The sequence below is a fragment of the Porites lutea genome, chromosome 12, assembly GCF_958299795.1.
Source record: "Porites lutea chromosome 12, jaPorLute2.1, whole genome shotgun sequence".
Taxonomy (NCBI): Eukaryota; Metazoa; Cnidaria; class Anthozoa; order Scleractinia; family Poritidae; genus Porites; species Porites lutea.
Genome location: NC_133212.1, coordinates 15,471,901 through 15,490,599, shown reverse-complemented (window position 1 = coordinate 15,490,599; position 18,699 = coordinate 15,471,901). Strand labels below are relative to the sequence as shown.

The 18,699-nt window shown below is 43.7% G+C and overlaps 1 protein-coding gene across 1 annotated transcript in view; it reads right to left on the bottom strand.

Annotated features, from left to right (window-relative positions):
• Window positions 1–18,699, bottom strand: part of LOC140921535 (dedicator of cytokinesis protein 7-like) — a 189,811-nt gene that overhangs the window by 119,495 nt on the left and 51,617 nt on the right. Inside the window, exons 20-27 of the mRNA XM_073371537.1 lie at window positions 14,104–14,190; window positions 13,468–13,690; window positions 11,902–12,078; window positions 10,363–10,619; window positions 9,429–9,524; window positions 8,228–8,365; window positions 7,161–7,274; window positions 2,223–2,512 (exon numbers count right to left, since the gene is read on the bottom strand). Coding sequence (XP_073227638.1) covers window positions 2,223–2,512; window positions 7,161–7,274; window positions 8,228–8,365; window positions 9,429–9,524; window positions 10,363–10,619; window positions 11,902–12,078; window positions 13,468–13,690; window positions 14,104–14,190 — 1,382 coding nt within the window. The remainder of the gene's footprint in view (window positions 1–2,222; window positions 2,513–7,160; window positions 7,275–8,227; window positions 8,366–9,428; window positions 9,525–10,362; window positions 10,620–11,901; window positions 12,079–13,467; window positions 13,691–14,103; window positions 14,191–18,699) is intronic.

Here is an 18,699-nt window from a genome sequence, read left to right as displayed (position 1 = left end):
CCCTGAGCATGGATGTGTTTTTCAGTGTATCTAATTCTCTTCTCATTCTGTATATTAAGCAACGATACTGTGTTGGTGTATTAACTTCGTGAGCGCATTATTTGATAGCTACATTGGAAACCCTCGTAAGCGGACACCCTCGAGACACGGAGGTGTCCGCAACTAGAGCTGGTTCTCAAAAGGTGCCCACTAAAGGTGTAAGGGTTACATGGTCGCTTTATGGGAGCTTTCCCAGGTACAGATAAACATTGGGAATGCGCAAAAGCTGTTTGTCAGTGTTAATTTGGCTATACTGTGGCCCTGACGATGTTGTAATTCAGTCACAGGCATAAAATTCTAGTAATGTTTTGAAGTGTTACCGGATGTGTAAGTGAAAAAAGACACACACTGAGACGGATATAAATTCATTGTGACGAAGAACGATCTGAAGTTGACTTATTCAAATCCAAGATTCAGAAACGAATGAGATTTTGTTTTGGATGTCCGCTTATGGATGCTTAAAAACGATGCTAAAATCTAACTCGTAAACCCTGAAAGTGTCCGCGCCCTCTATCTGGAAATGTGGCTAAATGTAATTCCGCAGTTTCCCCAGCTATACTAGGGGTGGTCCGATGCCTCTAGCAGGGGCACCTCGTGACTTATATACGCAGTTGCTTGCTTGTGGTTCTTCGTAAAGTGTTGTTGCAATAGCTTACTGTTTGGGTGCCATTTTGTGCTTTGGTTTTTTTCCATCCCTCCCTTCCTCTTGAGGTATGGGCCAGGTAAGTATTAGTCGGTAAGTATTCCACTGAATTGTACAGTGTGACGGTGCCTGGTGGAGGGCCGCTCGCAGGGTTGCCATGGATACCTCCTCTTCATGCTAGAGCATTGCCCGGCTCCATCAGCTTTGTAGGCACCAACGCCCAAGCTCATCTATTGGTGATGAGTTTAATATTGGTGATGAGTTTAATGTTCGCTTACGGAAAAGTAAACAAAACAGAGTTGTAATGGAGTTGGATACGGGTTTTTGTGAAGGTGACCGTAAGCACAGCTGTCCGCTTACGAGAGTGTCCGTTAACAGAGCTTCCACTGTAGCTTGCTTGTGGGTGGCTTATCCCCAGACGCTTTTCAAAAAGTAGGGGGGAGAGGGGTACTCCTGGGAATTATTCGCGGGGGTGTGCCGCCCGGTTCTCCAAATCCTGACTCTATTTCCGACCAAAAAAAGTCATTTTTCACACCCGTTTTCAGACCTGGCCTCTAAAATCCATACCCATTTTCAGCCCTGGCGTCTTAGAAATTATTTCATTATTACTTAGATTACAACAAGAACAAAAAAGATATCTTGAAATCCATTTCCAATCCGCATATTTCTCTATCTTTCTCCTTCATTTGGAATTGAAACAATGAATACGTTCATACACTCCTACGAGTTCCCTCCAGAACCGTACCCGATTCCAGACACAAATGGGCAAAGTCTATACCCGTTTTCTGACCAAAACAGCGCAAAAACCCCACCTTTTGGGACGCCACATGCCACACATACATATATGGCTTATATTTAAGCAACAGAAAACGTTTTCCGTGTTTGCGTAGCCTGATATAAACACGAGAGGGGTTGGGAGAATTCGAGACAGTTATGCAAACCCTCGACTTCATCTCGGGTTTGCATAACTGTCAGAATTCTCCCAACGCCTCAAGTGTTTATATCAGGCTATGCAAACACAGGAAAAAAGTTTTCTATTGCTTTTATAAAATAACTTTCCGGAGAAAAAAACACAAAACTCTTTGTATGGCCCTGATTAAAAGAGAACTTCTTACCAGTCGCAAAATCTTGTCCACGAAGTCTTGCACGCGTAATCAGTTCTTGTTTTGCAAAAAGATGCTTTCCAAAATACGGATTTTTCTCGCTTAAAAGGCCAGCTTAAGCGAAGAAAAATTGACACTCGTTCTTTGTAACGATTTTCCATGTTTCAGCCGACGAAGGAATGGGTAAATAAAGTAAACTTGTCGAGTTTTGAACTCGAAAACTTTTTCAAATTCGTGCTTACGTGATTAGCGCGCGAAAAGCCAAACAACTAGACGCCACAACCATGTTTACATACTCTCATGCAAACACTCCTCTCGGCCAATCAGAGCGCGCGTACTATCTTAGTTATTTTATAAAAGGGAGTACCCTCCCCCCGGGTCAAAACGTGTCCGTTAACGAGAACTTCAAGTCTGTCAAGTGTAACAAAGTAACTCACCCTCCCTCCAGAGCCAAAGCCAGTTCAGACAAGATCAAGCCAGCAAGAAAATGCTGCTGTCTGAACGCAGTGGACAACTCCGCCATGCTGTTGCCTATTATCACAGTGTAGCTTGACACGGTAGAACCAACTGATGAAACTGAATTCGTGGGGGATGGGAGTGGGGACGGGTACAATGGAGTTGGGAATGGCAAATTAAGGGTTACGTAATGTTCATGGCTGCAAACAATCCTGAGAAATTCAAGTCTGAGCTGGGACGCCTTTGGATTAATAGTGGCCTGATACAGCATCTAAAGCGAAAAAAGAAATACCAGCATCTGTAACAAGCTAATAGCAATGCCAGCAAATGAATGGAGTAACTGCCCGCTACAAACAATGTAAATGAACGGTGTTCTAGTCTCCCGAAAATCTCCAGGAATTACCGTAAACTTCTGCTTATCAGCCTTGGGCTTATTGTACAACATCGTAAGGGGTTTAGGAGGGCTTATAAACAGGCCTGGTACCCGTTTCTCGAAAGTCCGTTACTTTTCGGCCCCGAGAGCAAAATTTAAAGTCAAAACCAGTTGTATACTAGCATAGTTCCTCGCTCACAAACCAGCCAATTTTGTTTCATTTACTGATAGTTTTATTGTATCAAATCTTTTAAATAAAACGTTGTACTTGGATATAAACATGGATAACCTAAAACAGCTTTCCGGGACCGAAAAGTTACCGGGACTTTCGAGAAACGTACCCCCGGGCTTATATCTTGGGGAAAGGGTTTATAACCGGGGAAAGGGCTTTAATATATCCGGGGAAAGGGCTAATAACCTGGGGAGGGGCTCATATCCGGGGAAAGGGCCTATAACCGGGAGAAGGACTTATATCCAGGGAAAGGGCTTATAACCGGGGGAAGGACTTATATCCCGTGAAAGGGCTAATAACCGGGGGAAGGACTTATATCCGGGGAAAGGGCTAATAACCGGACTAGCGTTCAAAACAAGCCACATAGCAGTGACAATCAAAATAAGTTTTGAGTAATCAGAGCTTAGGAGAGTGCGTTCGATATGTTTGTTGAGGCGGAAGGGTGGTTGCGATGTAGATAAATATGACTATGGCATATTTTGAACGTAAGGCTTGCGTACAGCGAAACCTCTATTTAAACTGTGTATCATTTTAAGAACGTTTTCAAAAGACATCGTATGGTTCGGTGTCAAGTGCTTTTAATCGGAGGAGACATTGGCCAGCGTCGGGCGTGTAAATGGAACATTTTGTTTTACTGGCGCGAGTTACAGGGCGTAGTTTCTCAAAGGCCGATTAGTTCTTAACCCCGGATTCTTTTTCTTTCTTCAAAAACATTTCTTCGGATAATTTTCTCTGTTATTTTTAACATCATCCAATCATCAACTTGTTGACAAAATGAATTACATTGAATTTACTGGTTTAAAAGCTTTCACATCTGAATTCAAACTTCGCACTAACCCTATCAAAGCCTTCAATGGAACGTGTGTGCGGCTCACGTCAATAACTTTTCCAGTAATTTGGTCGAGCGCGTTGATTTCAGTGACTCGAGAGTGGCGCTATTGTGGGCTGATTTATAAGTTTTTCCTAATATATAACATAGAGTTAAAGTGTTCGTTTGTCCGGTGCCGAAAATATCACAAGTCATGGTCAAATGGCGCCGCCGAGCTTCATATCTCGGTAGATTTACTTTGTGACAAAACGGCCGGCGAGCTACACAACTCGGTAAATTTACTTTGTGGCATAACGGCCGCCGAACTAAACCCGGTTTGATGCATGCACCAGTAGTCGCAGACATTTTCCAAAGACAGTGACGAACCATGCTGAAAAATATGAAGGCTTAATCCGTAGTAAAATTTAACAGCAAACTCCTGAAAGATAAACGCTTTGGACGATTCAGCAATCACAGATCGATGTAAGCTTTATTCAGCAAACTTTTTAAAAGATGAACGCTTTACGAAGAATATCAGACCCTAGCAAACCTTTAAAAGATGAACGCCGAGGACACAAGAATCACCACACGAGTTAGCGTGTCAAAGTGAGGCAAAACTTAAGCAAGCGCCTCAAAGCGAGGCAAATGTGTGTCGACGACGACGAACGAAAAAACCTCCCTTATTAATTGCACAGGTCACCCAATAATGCACAAAACGCCCAACACAAATTAGGGGTTGCGTTCTCGTACCTCAAACGCAATTAAAGCAGTTGAAATCCCTGCTTCTAATTGGCCTAATATATAGATTTAGCCAGGGCTAAAAGCGAAGCTCCCATTTATAAATTTATACTTTAACTCAAACAATAAACTTGTAATCCACAAATCGGTTAACTTAAGGGCACATTCATGTGACTTTTGAGGGAAAGGCGAAGTTATTTTAGAGTGAAACATCTTACATCGAGTTGATAGCCTTATATGTACACCCAAAAAATAGCAAACATGTTCGATCACATTCAAGAGCCATAATGGCTCTTGATCACAGTAGATTAGGCCTCAAAAACAAATTCTTGGAAAACAAATCAGGCCGATTTTTTTTTGCGTTCGACAGGTTTACTTTACAAATTCTTGCCAACAAATCTAGGGGTGTGTAAACCAACCTTTCATACTCTTTTAATATACATCACATCTGAGGTGAAACAATTCTATTTATCATACGAACCTCGGACAGAATGCGGCATTTCTCAACTTTTCAAGACAAATTACACTTAGTCAATATTCAGGACGATCAATCGTGGGCTTTTAGCGAAACCGTTCAAAAAAATTCCAAAATCACCCATACGGCCAGCCGGTTCTCATTTCTAGTGCGAGCTGTCAGTGTGGTCGAGTGTTTGAATGAACTTTAATAGAGTTACCCTTCAACATAATAACGAATTTATTATTATTTTTTTTTGTTATTTAATGGTTTCAGTTATAACGATGTGTAATCTTATAAAGCGTTTGATACGCGCGACATTTTTTAGTACTCCTGCAAGCGATGTTCATGAACAATGAAAACAACCGGCACGTACAAGCGATTAAAATTGCAAGAGAGACTACTAACAATCAATAAAAGAAATATAATTCGGTGAAAACTTTACAGAGGCAACAATTTTCATTCACGAAGACAAGTATTAAAGTGTCTCTAAAAATCCTGAGTCTTTAAGCGTAAAGCTAAAGCCGCGGCTTCCCGGTGCGGTGTTTACTGTTTTCGAAGGTGAACTCCTCGAAGCAAGAAAATCGCTCAAAGTTTTCTTTCTATAGCCAAATTTATAACTAAATATTCTTCGGATCGTTTTCTTTCTATTTGCGGTGAGAAAAGATATTGTGAAGGCCTTTTAAAGTCCTGTAAGCTTATATCAAACCTGACACTATGTCAGATCATTGACTCAAATCTTACAAACGTGCATAAACTTGCCGAATAAACTGTGCTCGACTTCATGAAATTAGATATAACAAAAACAAACATCAAATACAATAATTACTCAGGCTTACCATTCGAGATTCAGTTCCTGAAAGCTATCAAGGAAGGCCACAGTTGGTTGAGACTTTTAAACCCTCTTACGCATTACGCAAGGTAAAAAACAAAAACGATGCCATCCGAAATCGGATTACCGAATTTTGACAAGCGACGCATTTCTCAACCAAAAACCCAATAAACAAACCAGCCATGAATAACAGAAGACTCTTGATAGAAGCTGTATTTCATTTTGTACATCCGGTCTAAAAAGGCAGTTAAAAACATCACTAGTTGACACAAAACTCTGTCAGCTTCAGCTGTCAAAGTAAACAACTTTCAAGATGCTGCATAAATTTTCCGCATGAACTCACCTGTCAAATTTTGACCAATCAGAGCATAAAAATTGGACGTAGAGCGTGACCAACGCGTGACCATGGTAAGAAAAGGTCTTCTCCGCCTGTATTTTTAAAAAACCTGGCTGAATTTTCGCGTCCGAGGTCAGTTTGAAATCAAAATCTTAATAGTGCGGGGCCATAATGACATAAACACAACAAATTTCATATGAATCACTGGAAAAAATAAACTTAAGCCAGCGATCATTTGAAGCTGGTAATTTGTCAACGGATAACTGCAAAAAAAGACTCGACCTAAATGGGTCGACACTTGAGCCCGCGGTACGGTCAGGTGATACTGGTCAGCGGATACCCTGTTTTGACAGCTGTCAATTGATCACAACATTGATGTGCAATTAGTTTTTTCCTGGGCTCCCAAACTCGCTAGAAAGCGTAAGAGTAAACATTGGTTGCCCTGTGGTGCGGACGGACGGTCGTTCGTTCGTTCGGTGTACGGTCACGTGATTACCAAATTTTCTTGGATGGGTAGATTCCCTTAGCTATGGGGCTCCGACCACGCGCGCGCGAAGCGCGCGCGTAGAGCTCCGCTAATATTTTCTAGCCAATCAAAAGGAGGAAATTCTTATGCACGAACGTACTCCAGAAGCGAAAAGAACTATCAATTGTTATTCCCATTCACAACTGCTGGCTTGCACGTCACGTCACGGCCGCAATGTTGGTGATCAAGAACAAAAGCATTTCTCTCCTTTGGGAACTAAACTCCATTTTCATGTTTATACTACAGTACTACATGAGAAATTTCTGCAATTTGATTGGCTTAGAGCAGTGGTATTTCAGCTTAATTTGAAATACCTACATGTGAAAATTATAAACCTTTTGTAGGTAGTAGTATAAACAAATAATAGCGTGATTCAACGTGATATTTGACATAAATACCACTTGTGATATTTCAAAATTGTCTCAAATTTCACTCGCCTAACGGCTCGTGAAATTTCGCATAACAATTTTGAAATATCACTTGTGATATTTATGCCAAATATTACTACAAATCATGCTATTACCTATACAAATTTTTCGAAAATTTTTTTATTGTATTGACCACTAACATGGCCGCCTTGCCACGTGCTTGCAAACCAAAAATACCTTCTTAGTCATACCTCTTGGCAGTAGTGCCTGACTAGCTCAAAAACAAATCCTCGGTCAACCAGTGAAAAGAGATCACACAAAAAGAAGGCGAGACTAGAGTTCAGCCGCTGAGCAAGAGAAAAATCCTGCAAATAAACAGAATTATCGCTTAGAATAAGGATGATGTGAACTGCGGAAAACCAAATTCGTTGTGACATCTGAAACGCCCCCAACTGCCTTATTTCAAACAGAGTGGGGCTAGAAACGAGTCCCTTTACTCTGGGATTAATGTCATGGGTGACAAATAACTCCTTAATTTTGGCGCGAAATTTCAGCGTTAATAATAATGCTAGAAATACGTTTTCGCAAAAATCTCGCGAAGCTAAAAAGGGTCAGCAATGAGAATAAAGCCAAAGGGTAAAAATACGATGAAAGAAAAAAAAGAAAAGAAAAAAACGTCATGCTGAATGGCGTCTTTTGGAGTTTGTTTATGGTTTGTTGCTAGGCAACTGCGGATACTAAACCGATAGAAAGATTTATGACCAAAGGGAAATCGCATTGCGCTTGCGATTCTCGCGCGACAAAATTATAAACTCGCTCCACGAGAATAACTTCACATGTGTAATTACAAAATTGCAACGGCAACGTTCAGCACGTGTCAGAGCCAAGATGGCGACAAAGTTTTAAAATGTCATGAATAAAGATGTCAGGGCACTAAAGACGCTTTAGAAAACCTTAACACACAAAACAGCACATCAAGAAGGATTCTATCAGGTATTTTTTCGAAAAATTCTGAAAATTCTGAACTTAAGCCAAAATTTAGGCTCTAAAGTTTTCAGTGCGTGGAGTTCTCTATCGATCATCAATTAAATAAACATGTCAAAAACCTGCGATTGTCCGGAGAGTAATTTGTCATCCATGATATACGAAATTTCACTTCTTGAGTTGAAAAAATATTTCACTGACTCGTTCGCTGTACTCACTCGTGAAATATTATTCAACAATCGAAGATAAATTTTGTATCTCCGCGCGGCCATGTGATATCCTCTATATCTTACCAAGTAACACACAAAATATCCTCACAAATAAAAATGGTCACCTTAAGTTTAGCAATGATTTCAGCCACTGTTGAGTTCACCATAGCTCGTATGTCATCCAAGAATTGATCAGGAAAGCGAGTCTTTCTTATCCAGAAAAACTTGTCGGTGTTTTCAAGATATTGAGCCATGCTTTTAAACTGTGAAGAAACAAGGAAATTAATAAACAAATGCAACCCACTGAAAAAGACAAACCACGAAACGACAGCCGCAGAGCCCCAGTATCAAGCAAGAAGTACCTAAATGAAAAAATCGTGCGTGGAGTGTGTACTTTTTTTTTCCAAATTTAAGATTGACAAGCGCCGTCCGCCACTTTAGAAACGAAAAGGAGAAAGGGCTGAGTTAACGTTCGCAAAGACTCCTGGGAATTTTACTTAGAACTGTCTGCGACCTTCACCTTCCCCAAAATGAAATTTTCCCCGCAAAATTTTGCGTAAGTTTTATTTTCAATTTCTCAAGAAACGATCATCATCCCCAGGAGAAATTGAACAAAAATAATCATGCACATCTTGTGGGGATAACACAAAGCCGACCGGCGCCTCTCCAGTAACCATCCCAGAAGCAATTGCGAGACACATTTCGGCTCCAGTCCTCGTCTCGTTTCTAAACTGACGAACTGAAAGAAGTACCGTAAAATTCAGAAAATAAGCCTCGGGGCTTATATTTTTCAAAGGCCCTTTTTGAGGAGCTTATCTACGGAGGGAAATTTGCGTTTCAAAATCGATTGAGCTAGCCTTACAGTTGGAAGTAAATTTACCGCTTTTGCTTTGTTTTACTTTGTCTTTGAGGGCAATTTTCCAAGTACAAGCCCCAGGGGGGCTTATATTTGGATGGTCGATGTAAGGGAATTTTTTGCGTTACCGATTTGGGGGGCTTATATTTGGAGGTGCTTATACATGGAGGGGCTTATTTTCGGAATTTTACGGTAACTGAACAGTCAAGCCTAAAGGCCGGTGTGCGACAAATGCAGACTGCAGATTTGCAGACTGGTAAGTCAACAGGATGAAGGACAGTTTTGAGTTCATTTCACAACAATGCTTTTCTGCCTTGCGTCTGTAAGTCTGCAGTCAGCATTTGTCGCAAGGGCTAACGGTCGCCCGTCCTCATTCACTCAACAACCGACTCTATCTCAAAGTAGCCGTTGTGGAAAGTTTCCGATGAATGTGGTACGTAAGTTTCGTGACACAGAATCTGAATTCTTACCATAACCTCAAAGAAAAACCAGGCATGCGCCATTGCTTTTTCTTTCAAGGATCCACTAGCCACTGCCCACTGTAGTGCTAGCTCCTCGTGCACCAACTGAAAGATTTAAGACAACAATATAATTGACAGATACAAAGGACAAAGGAAAAACAACCGAAAACTTGAGAACAAAATAAAAACACGACGTTAGGAAGTCATTGTTAAGGAATCTCACCCTGAGCATTTCTTTCGCTTGCTCGTTTGTTGGCCGCGTACTCGAGAAAGATTCTGCGTGAATCGAGAAAGTCATTTTTTGAACATGTGCTACTTTTTTCGCTGGGATACCGTATCGAACCCAGGCCTAATAGCTGTGCGCTATGTCGGATGTTCGAATTCGGAAAACAGGTTTGACGAGAGATAACAGGATTGACTAGCCTAGAAATCCGGGCTTCGGCGAAGGCACGATTCAGGGAGAGACTCCTTTTGTCCTCCTCACTCAAGAAAGCCTCAAAAATGAGGCTCTGTTCACAGGCAGAAGGAACCTATAACAAATTACATCTCATTTTCAGTCTGGACTGTAATTTATTCGTGGTCATGAATGTCTTTGATTGCACTTAAACTAAATAGAGAATGGGGCCGCTAATGTCTCTGGGCAGGTTTTTCCAGAGATCTGGGACCGGTTCCTGAAAGGCCGATTATAGCCTTCCCCGCAGACATTCTTAGGGGTGCATCACGCGTTCCTGCCCCACGAAGTTCGTGGGGCAGGAATGCGTGATGGACCCCTAAGAATGTCTGCGGGGGAGGCTAGGCCGATTAGCGCTAATCCAGGATTAAAATTTTGTTTCATTTTTGCATTTACCTTGCTATGCGTTGTTTAGAGTAACATTTTGTGCTATTACTACAAATAGCACTGACCAATTTACCCTGTGGCGGTGTATAAACCTTAATCTCATACCTTTTTACTACTGCCACCAGGTCCCAACCCAGGGACATTCAGGGAGCCAGCGAGCGCCTCGGCCATGCTGCTTCTGTTTCCAGGTATTGTCAGTCCTTCATCAATCTCCTGCTCGTCATTTATCCATTTTCCAGATCCATGCGACTCGTTGTGCTCGCCACTCAATGTTGCATTCAGCTGAGGATTACTGCTTGACATTTTCTGGCGAGCTTTGCTTTGCAGGCCTACTGGAATACTTGCGGAACGTCCTGGCTCGCCTAAAAAGAAAGGGAGCCTTTTAAGATGATCTAAAACGCTGGTCCTCCTTTATGCAACAAAAATTGAACGGATTTGACTAGAACGCAATAAATCTAACGCGCCTGAACCCTTCAGCCTTCATCAGTCAGGTCGATTACGGGAAGTTGCATGACGATCACACGACCGAGTTCATGTAACGAGAGAACGGCATCGCAAATATTTTGTACAGATTGCCTCGTCTTACCTATGAAGGAACCTTCAACCAACTTATGCCACTGATATTACATAATAAAGGGATAAAGGCAGATTTAAAGAATCAACCATAAGAGGACACAGAAAAAATCTGAGCACCAGATGGCATTCGAACCCACGACCCTCCGTGTTCGGATGCTCTAACCATTGAGCTACTGTGGACTCATTGGCGAGCAATGTCATATTTGTGGGTTGGACTTAAGAATCGCATCACGCAGTCACACAGTCCACAACAAGCAACACATTAAGGCTTAACTGCATCACGCAGTCACATTAATAGCAAGAAATGTAACATGTGTACATGTTAAATTATAGGTGTCTGGCCTTTATTTCTCTATCTTTATCTCACATCGGTCCTCTGACAGGTAACACGGAACACCACATCATAAATAGTGTTGAATTTTTCTAGAAAATCAAGTGCCTGCTACTCAAAAGCTATGAGGGTGTCGTGGAAGTCGACCCACCACAGCTCTCACAGTAATTATGTCGACCGTGGAGTAAATTCTTTCGGAGGAAATTTTCGCAGGTGCCTTCTTCTGGTGCAGTGATTTTGTTACCTCTGCGTACTGCGTCCCTGACGCATAAAAATCCTTAAAAACGCAAAATAATTTATGGCATGCGTCCCGTAGGACGTAAAGACAGATCGATCGATCCATGTGTTTTGTAGAAATATTCTGTTCGTATAATTTCTGTGGCAGTTAATATGTCTGTCGTTTAACTATGCATATTTCTTTTAGCCTTTGTCGTGCCTTAAAATAGAAGGACTACATTTTAATTACGGTATACTGTAGTAAAGAGTTTTGAAGTCTGACTTCAGATTAGCCGTTTGGTTGCATAAAGGCCCAAGCATTTTCAATTTCGGATTCCTTTTTTTTTTTAACTGGAACTCATTGGTTCCAGACTGGGACTCATGATTTTTCACAAAATGAGTCCCAGGACTCACCATAATTATTTATAACAAAATCACTGCTGGTGGATCATAAACAAAACAGTAATCAATTGAATAATTTCATGTTCAATGGTATCTTTTTTTTTTTTAAGTTACCTTACCTGGATAATAATCTGCAGAAGCTGATGGTGAATGGCTAAAAGGAGCCGAGAACACATAAGTTACGTAAGAAGCCAGTAAATGATTTCGGCCATGTTCATCTTGCCTGTTTTCTAGCATTTGATGAAGCCGGTGAACAATCAGCGTCAGTGATTCAAAAGCTGCTTGGCCAATGTTAACTAAAAATTAAACAAGTATAATCGGTGATGTTAAAATCTTGTTATGCTAACCCTTCACGCGTAAAAACAGCAAACCGACTAATTTCTTGGGCTTCCTGTGGAGTGCCCAAGTCTTAAACTGTAAGATAAAATAAAATATTCTTAAAGTTCATCGCTTTAAGAATATTTTATTTTTATTTTATCTAAAGTGTTATCTTTTTTTTTCTTTTTTTTTTTTTGGCGTTATTTATTCTCTTTTCTCGTATTTACTTGGTAATGTAACTAGTGTAATTAAAGTGTTATTGTAATTAGTGTCTTCTACTGTTGTTAATTGGTTAATTGCATTGCATTTAAAAAAAAAAAGAAAGAAAAAAGGCTTAAAACCACAGCCAGCTCTTCGACCTGCAACTGGACTCTAATGCACGTTGGTGTTTCGCTACGTGCCGCAGGTTCGTGAATTCGAACTTCTTTCTCAATCTTTCCGAATTAAAGTCGAGAATGGAATGTCGAACAAATGTTCGTGATCAAGATCAGTGCACGCAAAAATATTCTCCCTCAAATAAATTAACGAGGGCTAGCAATACATGGCCAAACCCTTGTGTAGGCTACAGCGAGCTTAAAGCTTGTCTCGTGCACTTTAGATCTCGCACGCGCGTCAATAGCAAATACCCACTATCCTGACGCCGCACACTGAACTGAACGCGAGAAGAAGGCGCGGCTAATCGAGTCAAGTTGGCCAAGAGTTAAAAGAAACAAGGATTTTGAGAAAGATGTTTCTTCGGTCAGTAACACAAGAGAGCTTTAGATTCTGAGACGAGGACGACTACGAGTACGAGATTTTCTCAGTACCAAGTATTGCTCACGCGTGAACCAGCGTCATTTTGGCAGGAAAACATGATAGCCGTCTTCATTCTACCACGAGTTTTAGCAATAATGTCGAAGTGGCGGAAACAAGTTATCAAATGCAAAAAGTTTTATCATCTTGCTATCGGGAGAGGGCTTAACCTCCCTCAGTATAAATAACCGTACTAACTTTTTTGGTGAAAAAAAAAGTAAAATGAAGCTTTCCGGGGTGCCTTTGTTTTAGAACACGCGTAAAAACTTTAAGTTATATCTCGAACTCGTTCTCACTAGTAGCTGGGGAAAAAACCCCGGGCATTTCCCGAACAAGAATCGGGCCGCACCTGTGATTTTTCGGTTACTAGTCCGGATGCTCTTTTACTGAGCTATATGAGGCTCATGAGAACCGGACTCTACCGAGCTCCCTCTGTCACTGACTGAAAATGAATTGTTTTCAGAATATAAATCTGTGAATCTGTGTCACTCAGTGTTTAAAGAACATCCTTTCTCTTTCATTGACCAGGCTTAACTTTACCGTCACATTTCTAACAGAGACTTTGTTAATCATACCTATGGTTCCTGATATAACGGGTGGCCTGACAAGAAGTAGAATAAGCTTGTCCAAAACAAGGAATAGAAACCTGACCAAACGTTCTTCTTGTGTTTTGGATAGATTCGTGATACTCTTTCTTAACAGAGTTTCTAGATTTCCTTCTGCGCTTCGGCCGGGAGTAGATGCGACACGTCCTTCGATCTGATGGCAGGCCTTCATAAATTTGTGAATATGTAGATCCTAAAAACAATTATGAAATATATTTATCAAGATAATCTTCAGCATATAATTCTCTCCATACTGACTAAAACATATGCCTGGTTCCTCAAGACAAGAAACAGGAAGTTTTGCTTTCCTTGAGGTCTCGACGAAGTTGTACATCTAGATCTGCTTTCTTCGTTACGCCACACCCATCGTTTGAGCTTTTTTGTCAACCAAATCGAAGTGAAATATGTTAATCAGAGACTCAGCAAGCTTTTTTGCAGTTTGATTTACAGATTTCAAGTCTTTGTAATAACTTTTTGAAGAATCTCTGCACCACAGAGGCTTCCACTTAAGAAAACGAATTCACCCAGCTGCAAAAAGAGGCCTTTGCGATGAAAAGTTTTTAAGACGAATGCAGGGATCAAGATACTGAAAAATTTTCTTCGTACTTGATTGTGAACAGAAGACACCGCCCTGACAGCAACGTTGAAGACTCTCTTGTGACTTTCCATCCATTTGATCTCGGGAAGATGAACCTGAAAACGAAATAAAGCAGTAACAATACATTCGTTAAGGCTTAGAGTGAAAACAAGCACTACACTCACAGAGTCAACTATGATGGCATCTCACTTGCGTGACCAGGCAAATAAAACCTCCTCAGCAGTGGTTTTACATGATACCATCGTTAATCCTCTATTAAAGGTACCGAAAAAACGGGCAACAAAAAACGTGCAACTTGTGTTGCAACATTGCTGCAAAACGAGTTGAATAGTGATGTTGCGCGTTTTACCAGTAGTCATATAGGCTACAAATGGTCCTAACCAATCACAGCGCAGCACAAATAGTGTTCGACCAATCAGAATCAAGCATTGAGCCCACGTGACTCATTGACGTCACAAACCCCCCTATTTGGGCATGAATGTTCACGTGACCCCATGGGAAAAAGAACACACACAAGAGTTTGATCCACATTCTTCACATAGTTTTAATGACCGCGTAGAACCTGGTGACAAGCGGGACGTGTGTGAGGTCCTAGTGACGTCACGCCCTTTTTTTCTTACAAATCTAATAGCAGGTCGAGTTCATCCCCAATCCTCTCGTAGCCATAGGGATAGCTCGATCGAGTGGTCACATCGATGACGCGCTTGTCAAACACCAACCCATACTGCTTCACGCGCGGAACCACTTGAATTTGTTTCTTCTCTAGATCCCGTGTGAAATGATAAGGGGTGACAATGTTCAAATTTCGGCGAGAGTCCTGAGGCGAGTCTAATTCCGAGAGAATATTGTCTTTCATGGTGTGAAAATTGAGAATGGCCGACCCCCGAACATTCAAGGTGAAACCGCGTACCTTGCACACCACTTTGCCTGCGCGAGTCGTGTACCCATAATTCTTGGCGCCCCCAGAAACAAACTCAGTGATGACGTCTCCGTCCAATTCATCCGTCATGTCTCCCAGAAAATCCCCGGTGGCAATGCTGGGTTGACCAGGACGCCACTTGTACACCACACTATCTGTATCGTAATAGAGGACTTGCTGTTGAAGGATGTCCAGGGACTCATACAGCTTCAATCGAGCATGACACGTGGTGAAAGCCGCCACAAAGATATTGGTCTTGGTGCCTTTGACGGCATTGTCTTGGACACTGGTGTAAACGGCCTCCAAGAGGTCGTCGGTACAGAGACGGAGAGTACTGAGATCGAGAGCCGCGTCGGAGATGAGATTGAACAAATGGGCGGGGTCCTTAACAGTGACGGTGGTGGGTTTGTTCATCCGCTCCCCAAACTTGCCCCAGAAACTGTTCAACATCAGTTTGGCGGTAGCCTTGCGACCAGGATTTTTGGCAATGCTGGCGATGTCCAGTCGGATACCCTCCCGTTCCTGGTAGCGAAGAATATAGTCTCGTTTCTGCTCGAGGGTCTGACACCAGCTGGGCCACCCCGCGGATTCTTGTTTGATCTTTAGCCAGGTGTTGACGTAATTGGCGAAAAGACCCGTTTGGCGTTTGTCGGGGGGAAAATGCCAGACTTCATGGATCTTGATGAGGGTGTACCCCTTTTCGACGGCCTTGACCAGTTCGGGCGTACACCAGGTCCCACGTAGCGTGCGATCGGCGTCCGAATGAGGGCAATAATGGGTTCTGGTCAACATGGGTTGGGCTTGCTCCGCCTGGACACAGGCACGGCAGAGAGGAAAGGTGAGCTTTTGGCCACAGCGTACAGGCAAGACGGGGTGGTATAGACCAGCCGGGGGCAGAATGTCCACCGTGGCCAGGCCAAAATAGGACTCCAAGGACTGGTCGACGGGTTGGGTGATGATCTTGGGATGACCAATAGGGTAAGGGCAGTTCTTGTTCACCCACGGGTACAGGGAGGTCACATCCACATAGCGTATCTCCTCACCCTCCCCAGCTACAGTGTGCAGCGCCACCGCGCCGGTGCGACCCCCAAAAAAGGCCTCACGGGGTTCCAGAGGAGCCACCAGATCGAAGGAAGCCAGAAACTGAGATACAGCGGGCTCGTCATCAACCAGTCGGTCCCATTCACACTCCCACATTTCGATCACTGTGTAGCCTGCTCGGAGCAGGGCCATGCGTTTAGAGAGCGTGGCCTGATAGAGTTCCTCCACGCTTCGGTCCGGCACCGCATAATGTTTGGCGTATCGGCTGGGATAACAGCGGGGACAGCCATGATAGAGACATCCATGAAACTCGTAGACGGTACGGGTCAGAGGATCGTAGCCATCAACGAAATAACGGTTGGCCATGGTTCGGACTGACTGTTCGCCCCCGTTACGAACGTGACGAATGCGGTCGGCACTAGCCCCCTCCTTGGGAAGGAGGTGTTCTTGGTAATAGAGCCACTGTAGGGCTTTGAGGGATTGATTGACTTGGGCCCCTCGCCAACCCCCTAGAGGTTCGACGGCGATGGTGTCGGGGGTCAAATGATGCTTGCGCCAATACAGATTGCAAGCGCTGGCGATGGTGATGCACTTGGCCATGGGATTGAAGCCAGCCTGTCGTTCAAATTCTTGTTGAAAGGCTTCACACCCTGCTTTCAACAGAACCACATCCGACTCGCAATAATCAATCATTTCTTGCTGGAAATGGAACGTGACATTACGACGGACTTGATCCGCATGCCAACGGGTCAGTTCCTCTTTCTTTTTGGCCATCATGCCCTCGGGATCGTAAAATTCCAAATCGGGGATGCGGCCCACGTACTGTTGATGGTCGGGGGTATTGAACAAATGGGGAAAGAAGCCCTTCTTTAATTCGGTCAAATTGAAGGTGCTGGGAAAAGAGGCGAGTGGCATGGGCAAGAAACACAACGAGTCAATGAATTTGACAGCTCCGCTCCTGAAGGACAACACTTTCGCGCCCACGGTCAGTTGATCCACCACTTCGCGTTGTTGCTGGTACAGTTCGTGCAAAATGAACATGCCGTCAAAACCTTTCAAGTTGTGAAACACCACGAGAATGTTCCGCTCACTCTCACTGTCCGGGAGGTCCGTGAGATCATCCAAATCGCGCAAAAATTGTAGGGCACAGTCTTCCCCGTCCAACACATGAATAGTGGCTTCTTCACTAGACGAATAACACAACAAATTGGCCACAAACACGCCTTCCGCATTCTGCATGGCTTCAAAATCTGCATAAACAAACAGGGGAGGGGGTGGCGCCACCATGCTACCTCCCCCCTCCTCGGTTGGTTCTGGCTCCTCATTCTCCTGCTCCACCACGGGTTGAATGTAACACTTGTGGTCCTGGATGGGCACCCATTTGTGACAGACGGGACACTCGGCATACCCGCACTGGTGACGTTTGTTAGGGACGACCGTGTACTGGGCTTGACACTTGAGACAGGTTTTGATGGATTGACATTGCTGGCTGACCACATGATGACGAATGCAATGGTCGCCGTAGAACTTGCGGTGACATAAGGGGCAATACTCCGTGGGGCGGGTGCCACGCACATAATCCTGACAATCAAAGCGCCCACAAGCACGGCAGCGTCTCCCTTGACAAGTGTGACCGGTCCGATCGTTGGTGTTGAACCCTCGTTCACAGTCCAGGCAATAATAGGAGCGGTTGACAAACGCAGGAAAGGACGTGCAACCATCAAAATGATCGTTGGATTTGAGTAAACGAATCTGATGAGGCGCATCAGGTCCTTTGAAGATCAGAAAAAACGGTTTCATCCGGGTCATCACCAGCAATTGATAGTGAGGCCCCAACGCCTGTTGAAATTGACGCAGCTCGGGTAAACCACAGGGACCCTCAGCGACTCCTGCTTGCTGATGGAGTGCCTGGGCTTGATGTTGCTGCACAGGACGACCACGTTTGAGATTGTCCCAGTCGCGAAACCCGTCCACGCCTTGGTCTTTATGGCAATGGGCACGCATGGTGACGATAGCGCGGGCACAGCATAGGGCATCTCTGTTTCGGATAGGGATGATACATTTCTTTTTCTTGTTGTCTCGGTCCAGGCATAGACGTCCCACATTGCGTTGTTTATGTCGACCGGACCCTCGGCCAGGCATAGAGACAAACACCACATCCACTTGGAAACCGCGATCGGGGTTGAAGGCTTCATTGCTATTCAATTTACCGGCCAGGGTGGCCAACATCTCATCCAAACGAGCCGTGCGTTGTAAAAACTCCCCCACCGTAAAATTGGCTGTTTGATAAGCATGGGTGAATCCATGAGCCGTGATGGCAAAATTCACAAAATGATGGGCGGGTCGCTGCTCACGGTCCAGTTCCGTTTCAATGGCATGATGCAACGCTTCGGTTAAAGCCATGCCAATATTATCCCCAGGGACAAGATCCCGCAATTGCCGTAACTGCGCATTGAATTGCGCGCGTTCCACCACCTCGCGCCAGCGGCGTCGTCGGCCCATGGGTTGCATGGTGAATTGAAAGAGAGGGCCGCGGGCGGCAGCGCCTCGCAACTGTTCCCACCGATCATAGGCGCGGTCCAACAGAGCATCCCCCTCTTCATCGTCACTAAAGTGATACTCCTCCGCCATGACGGCGGAAAAC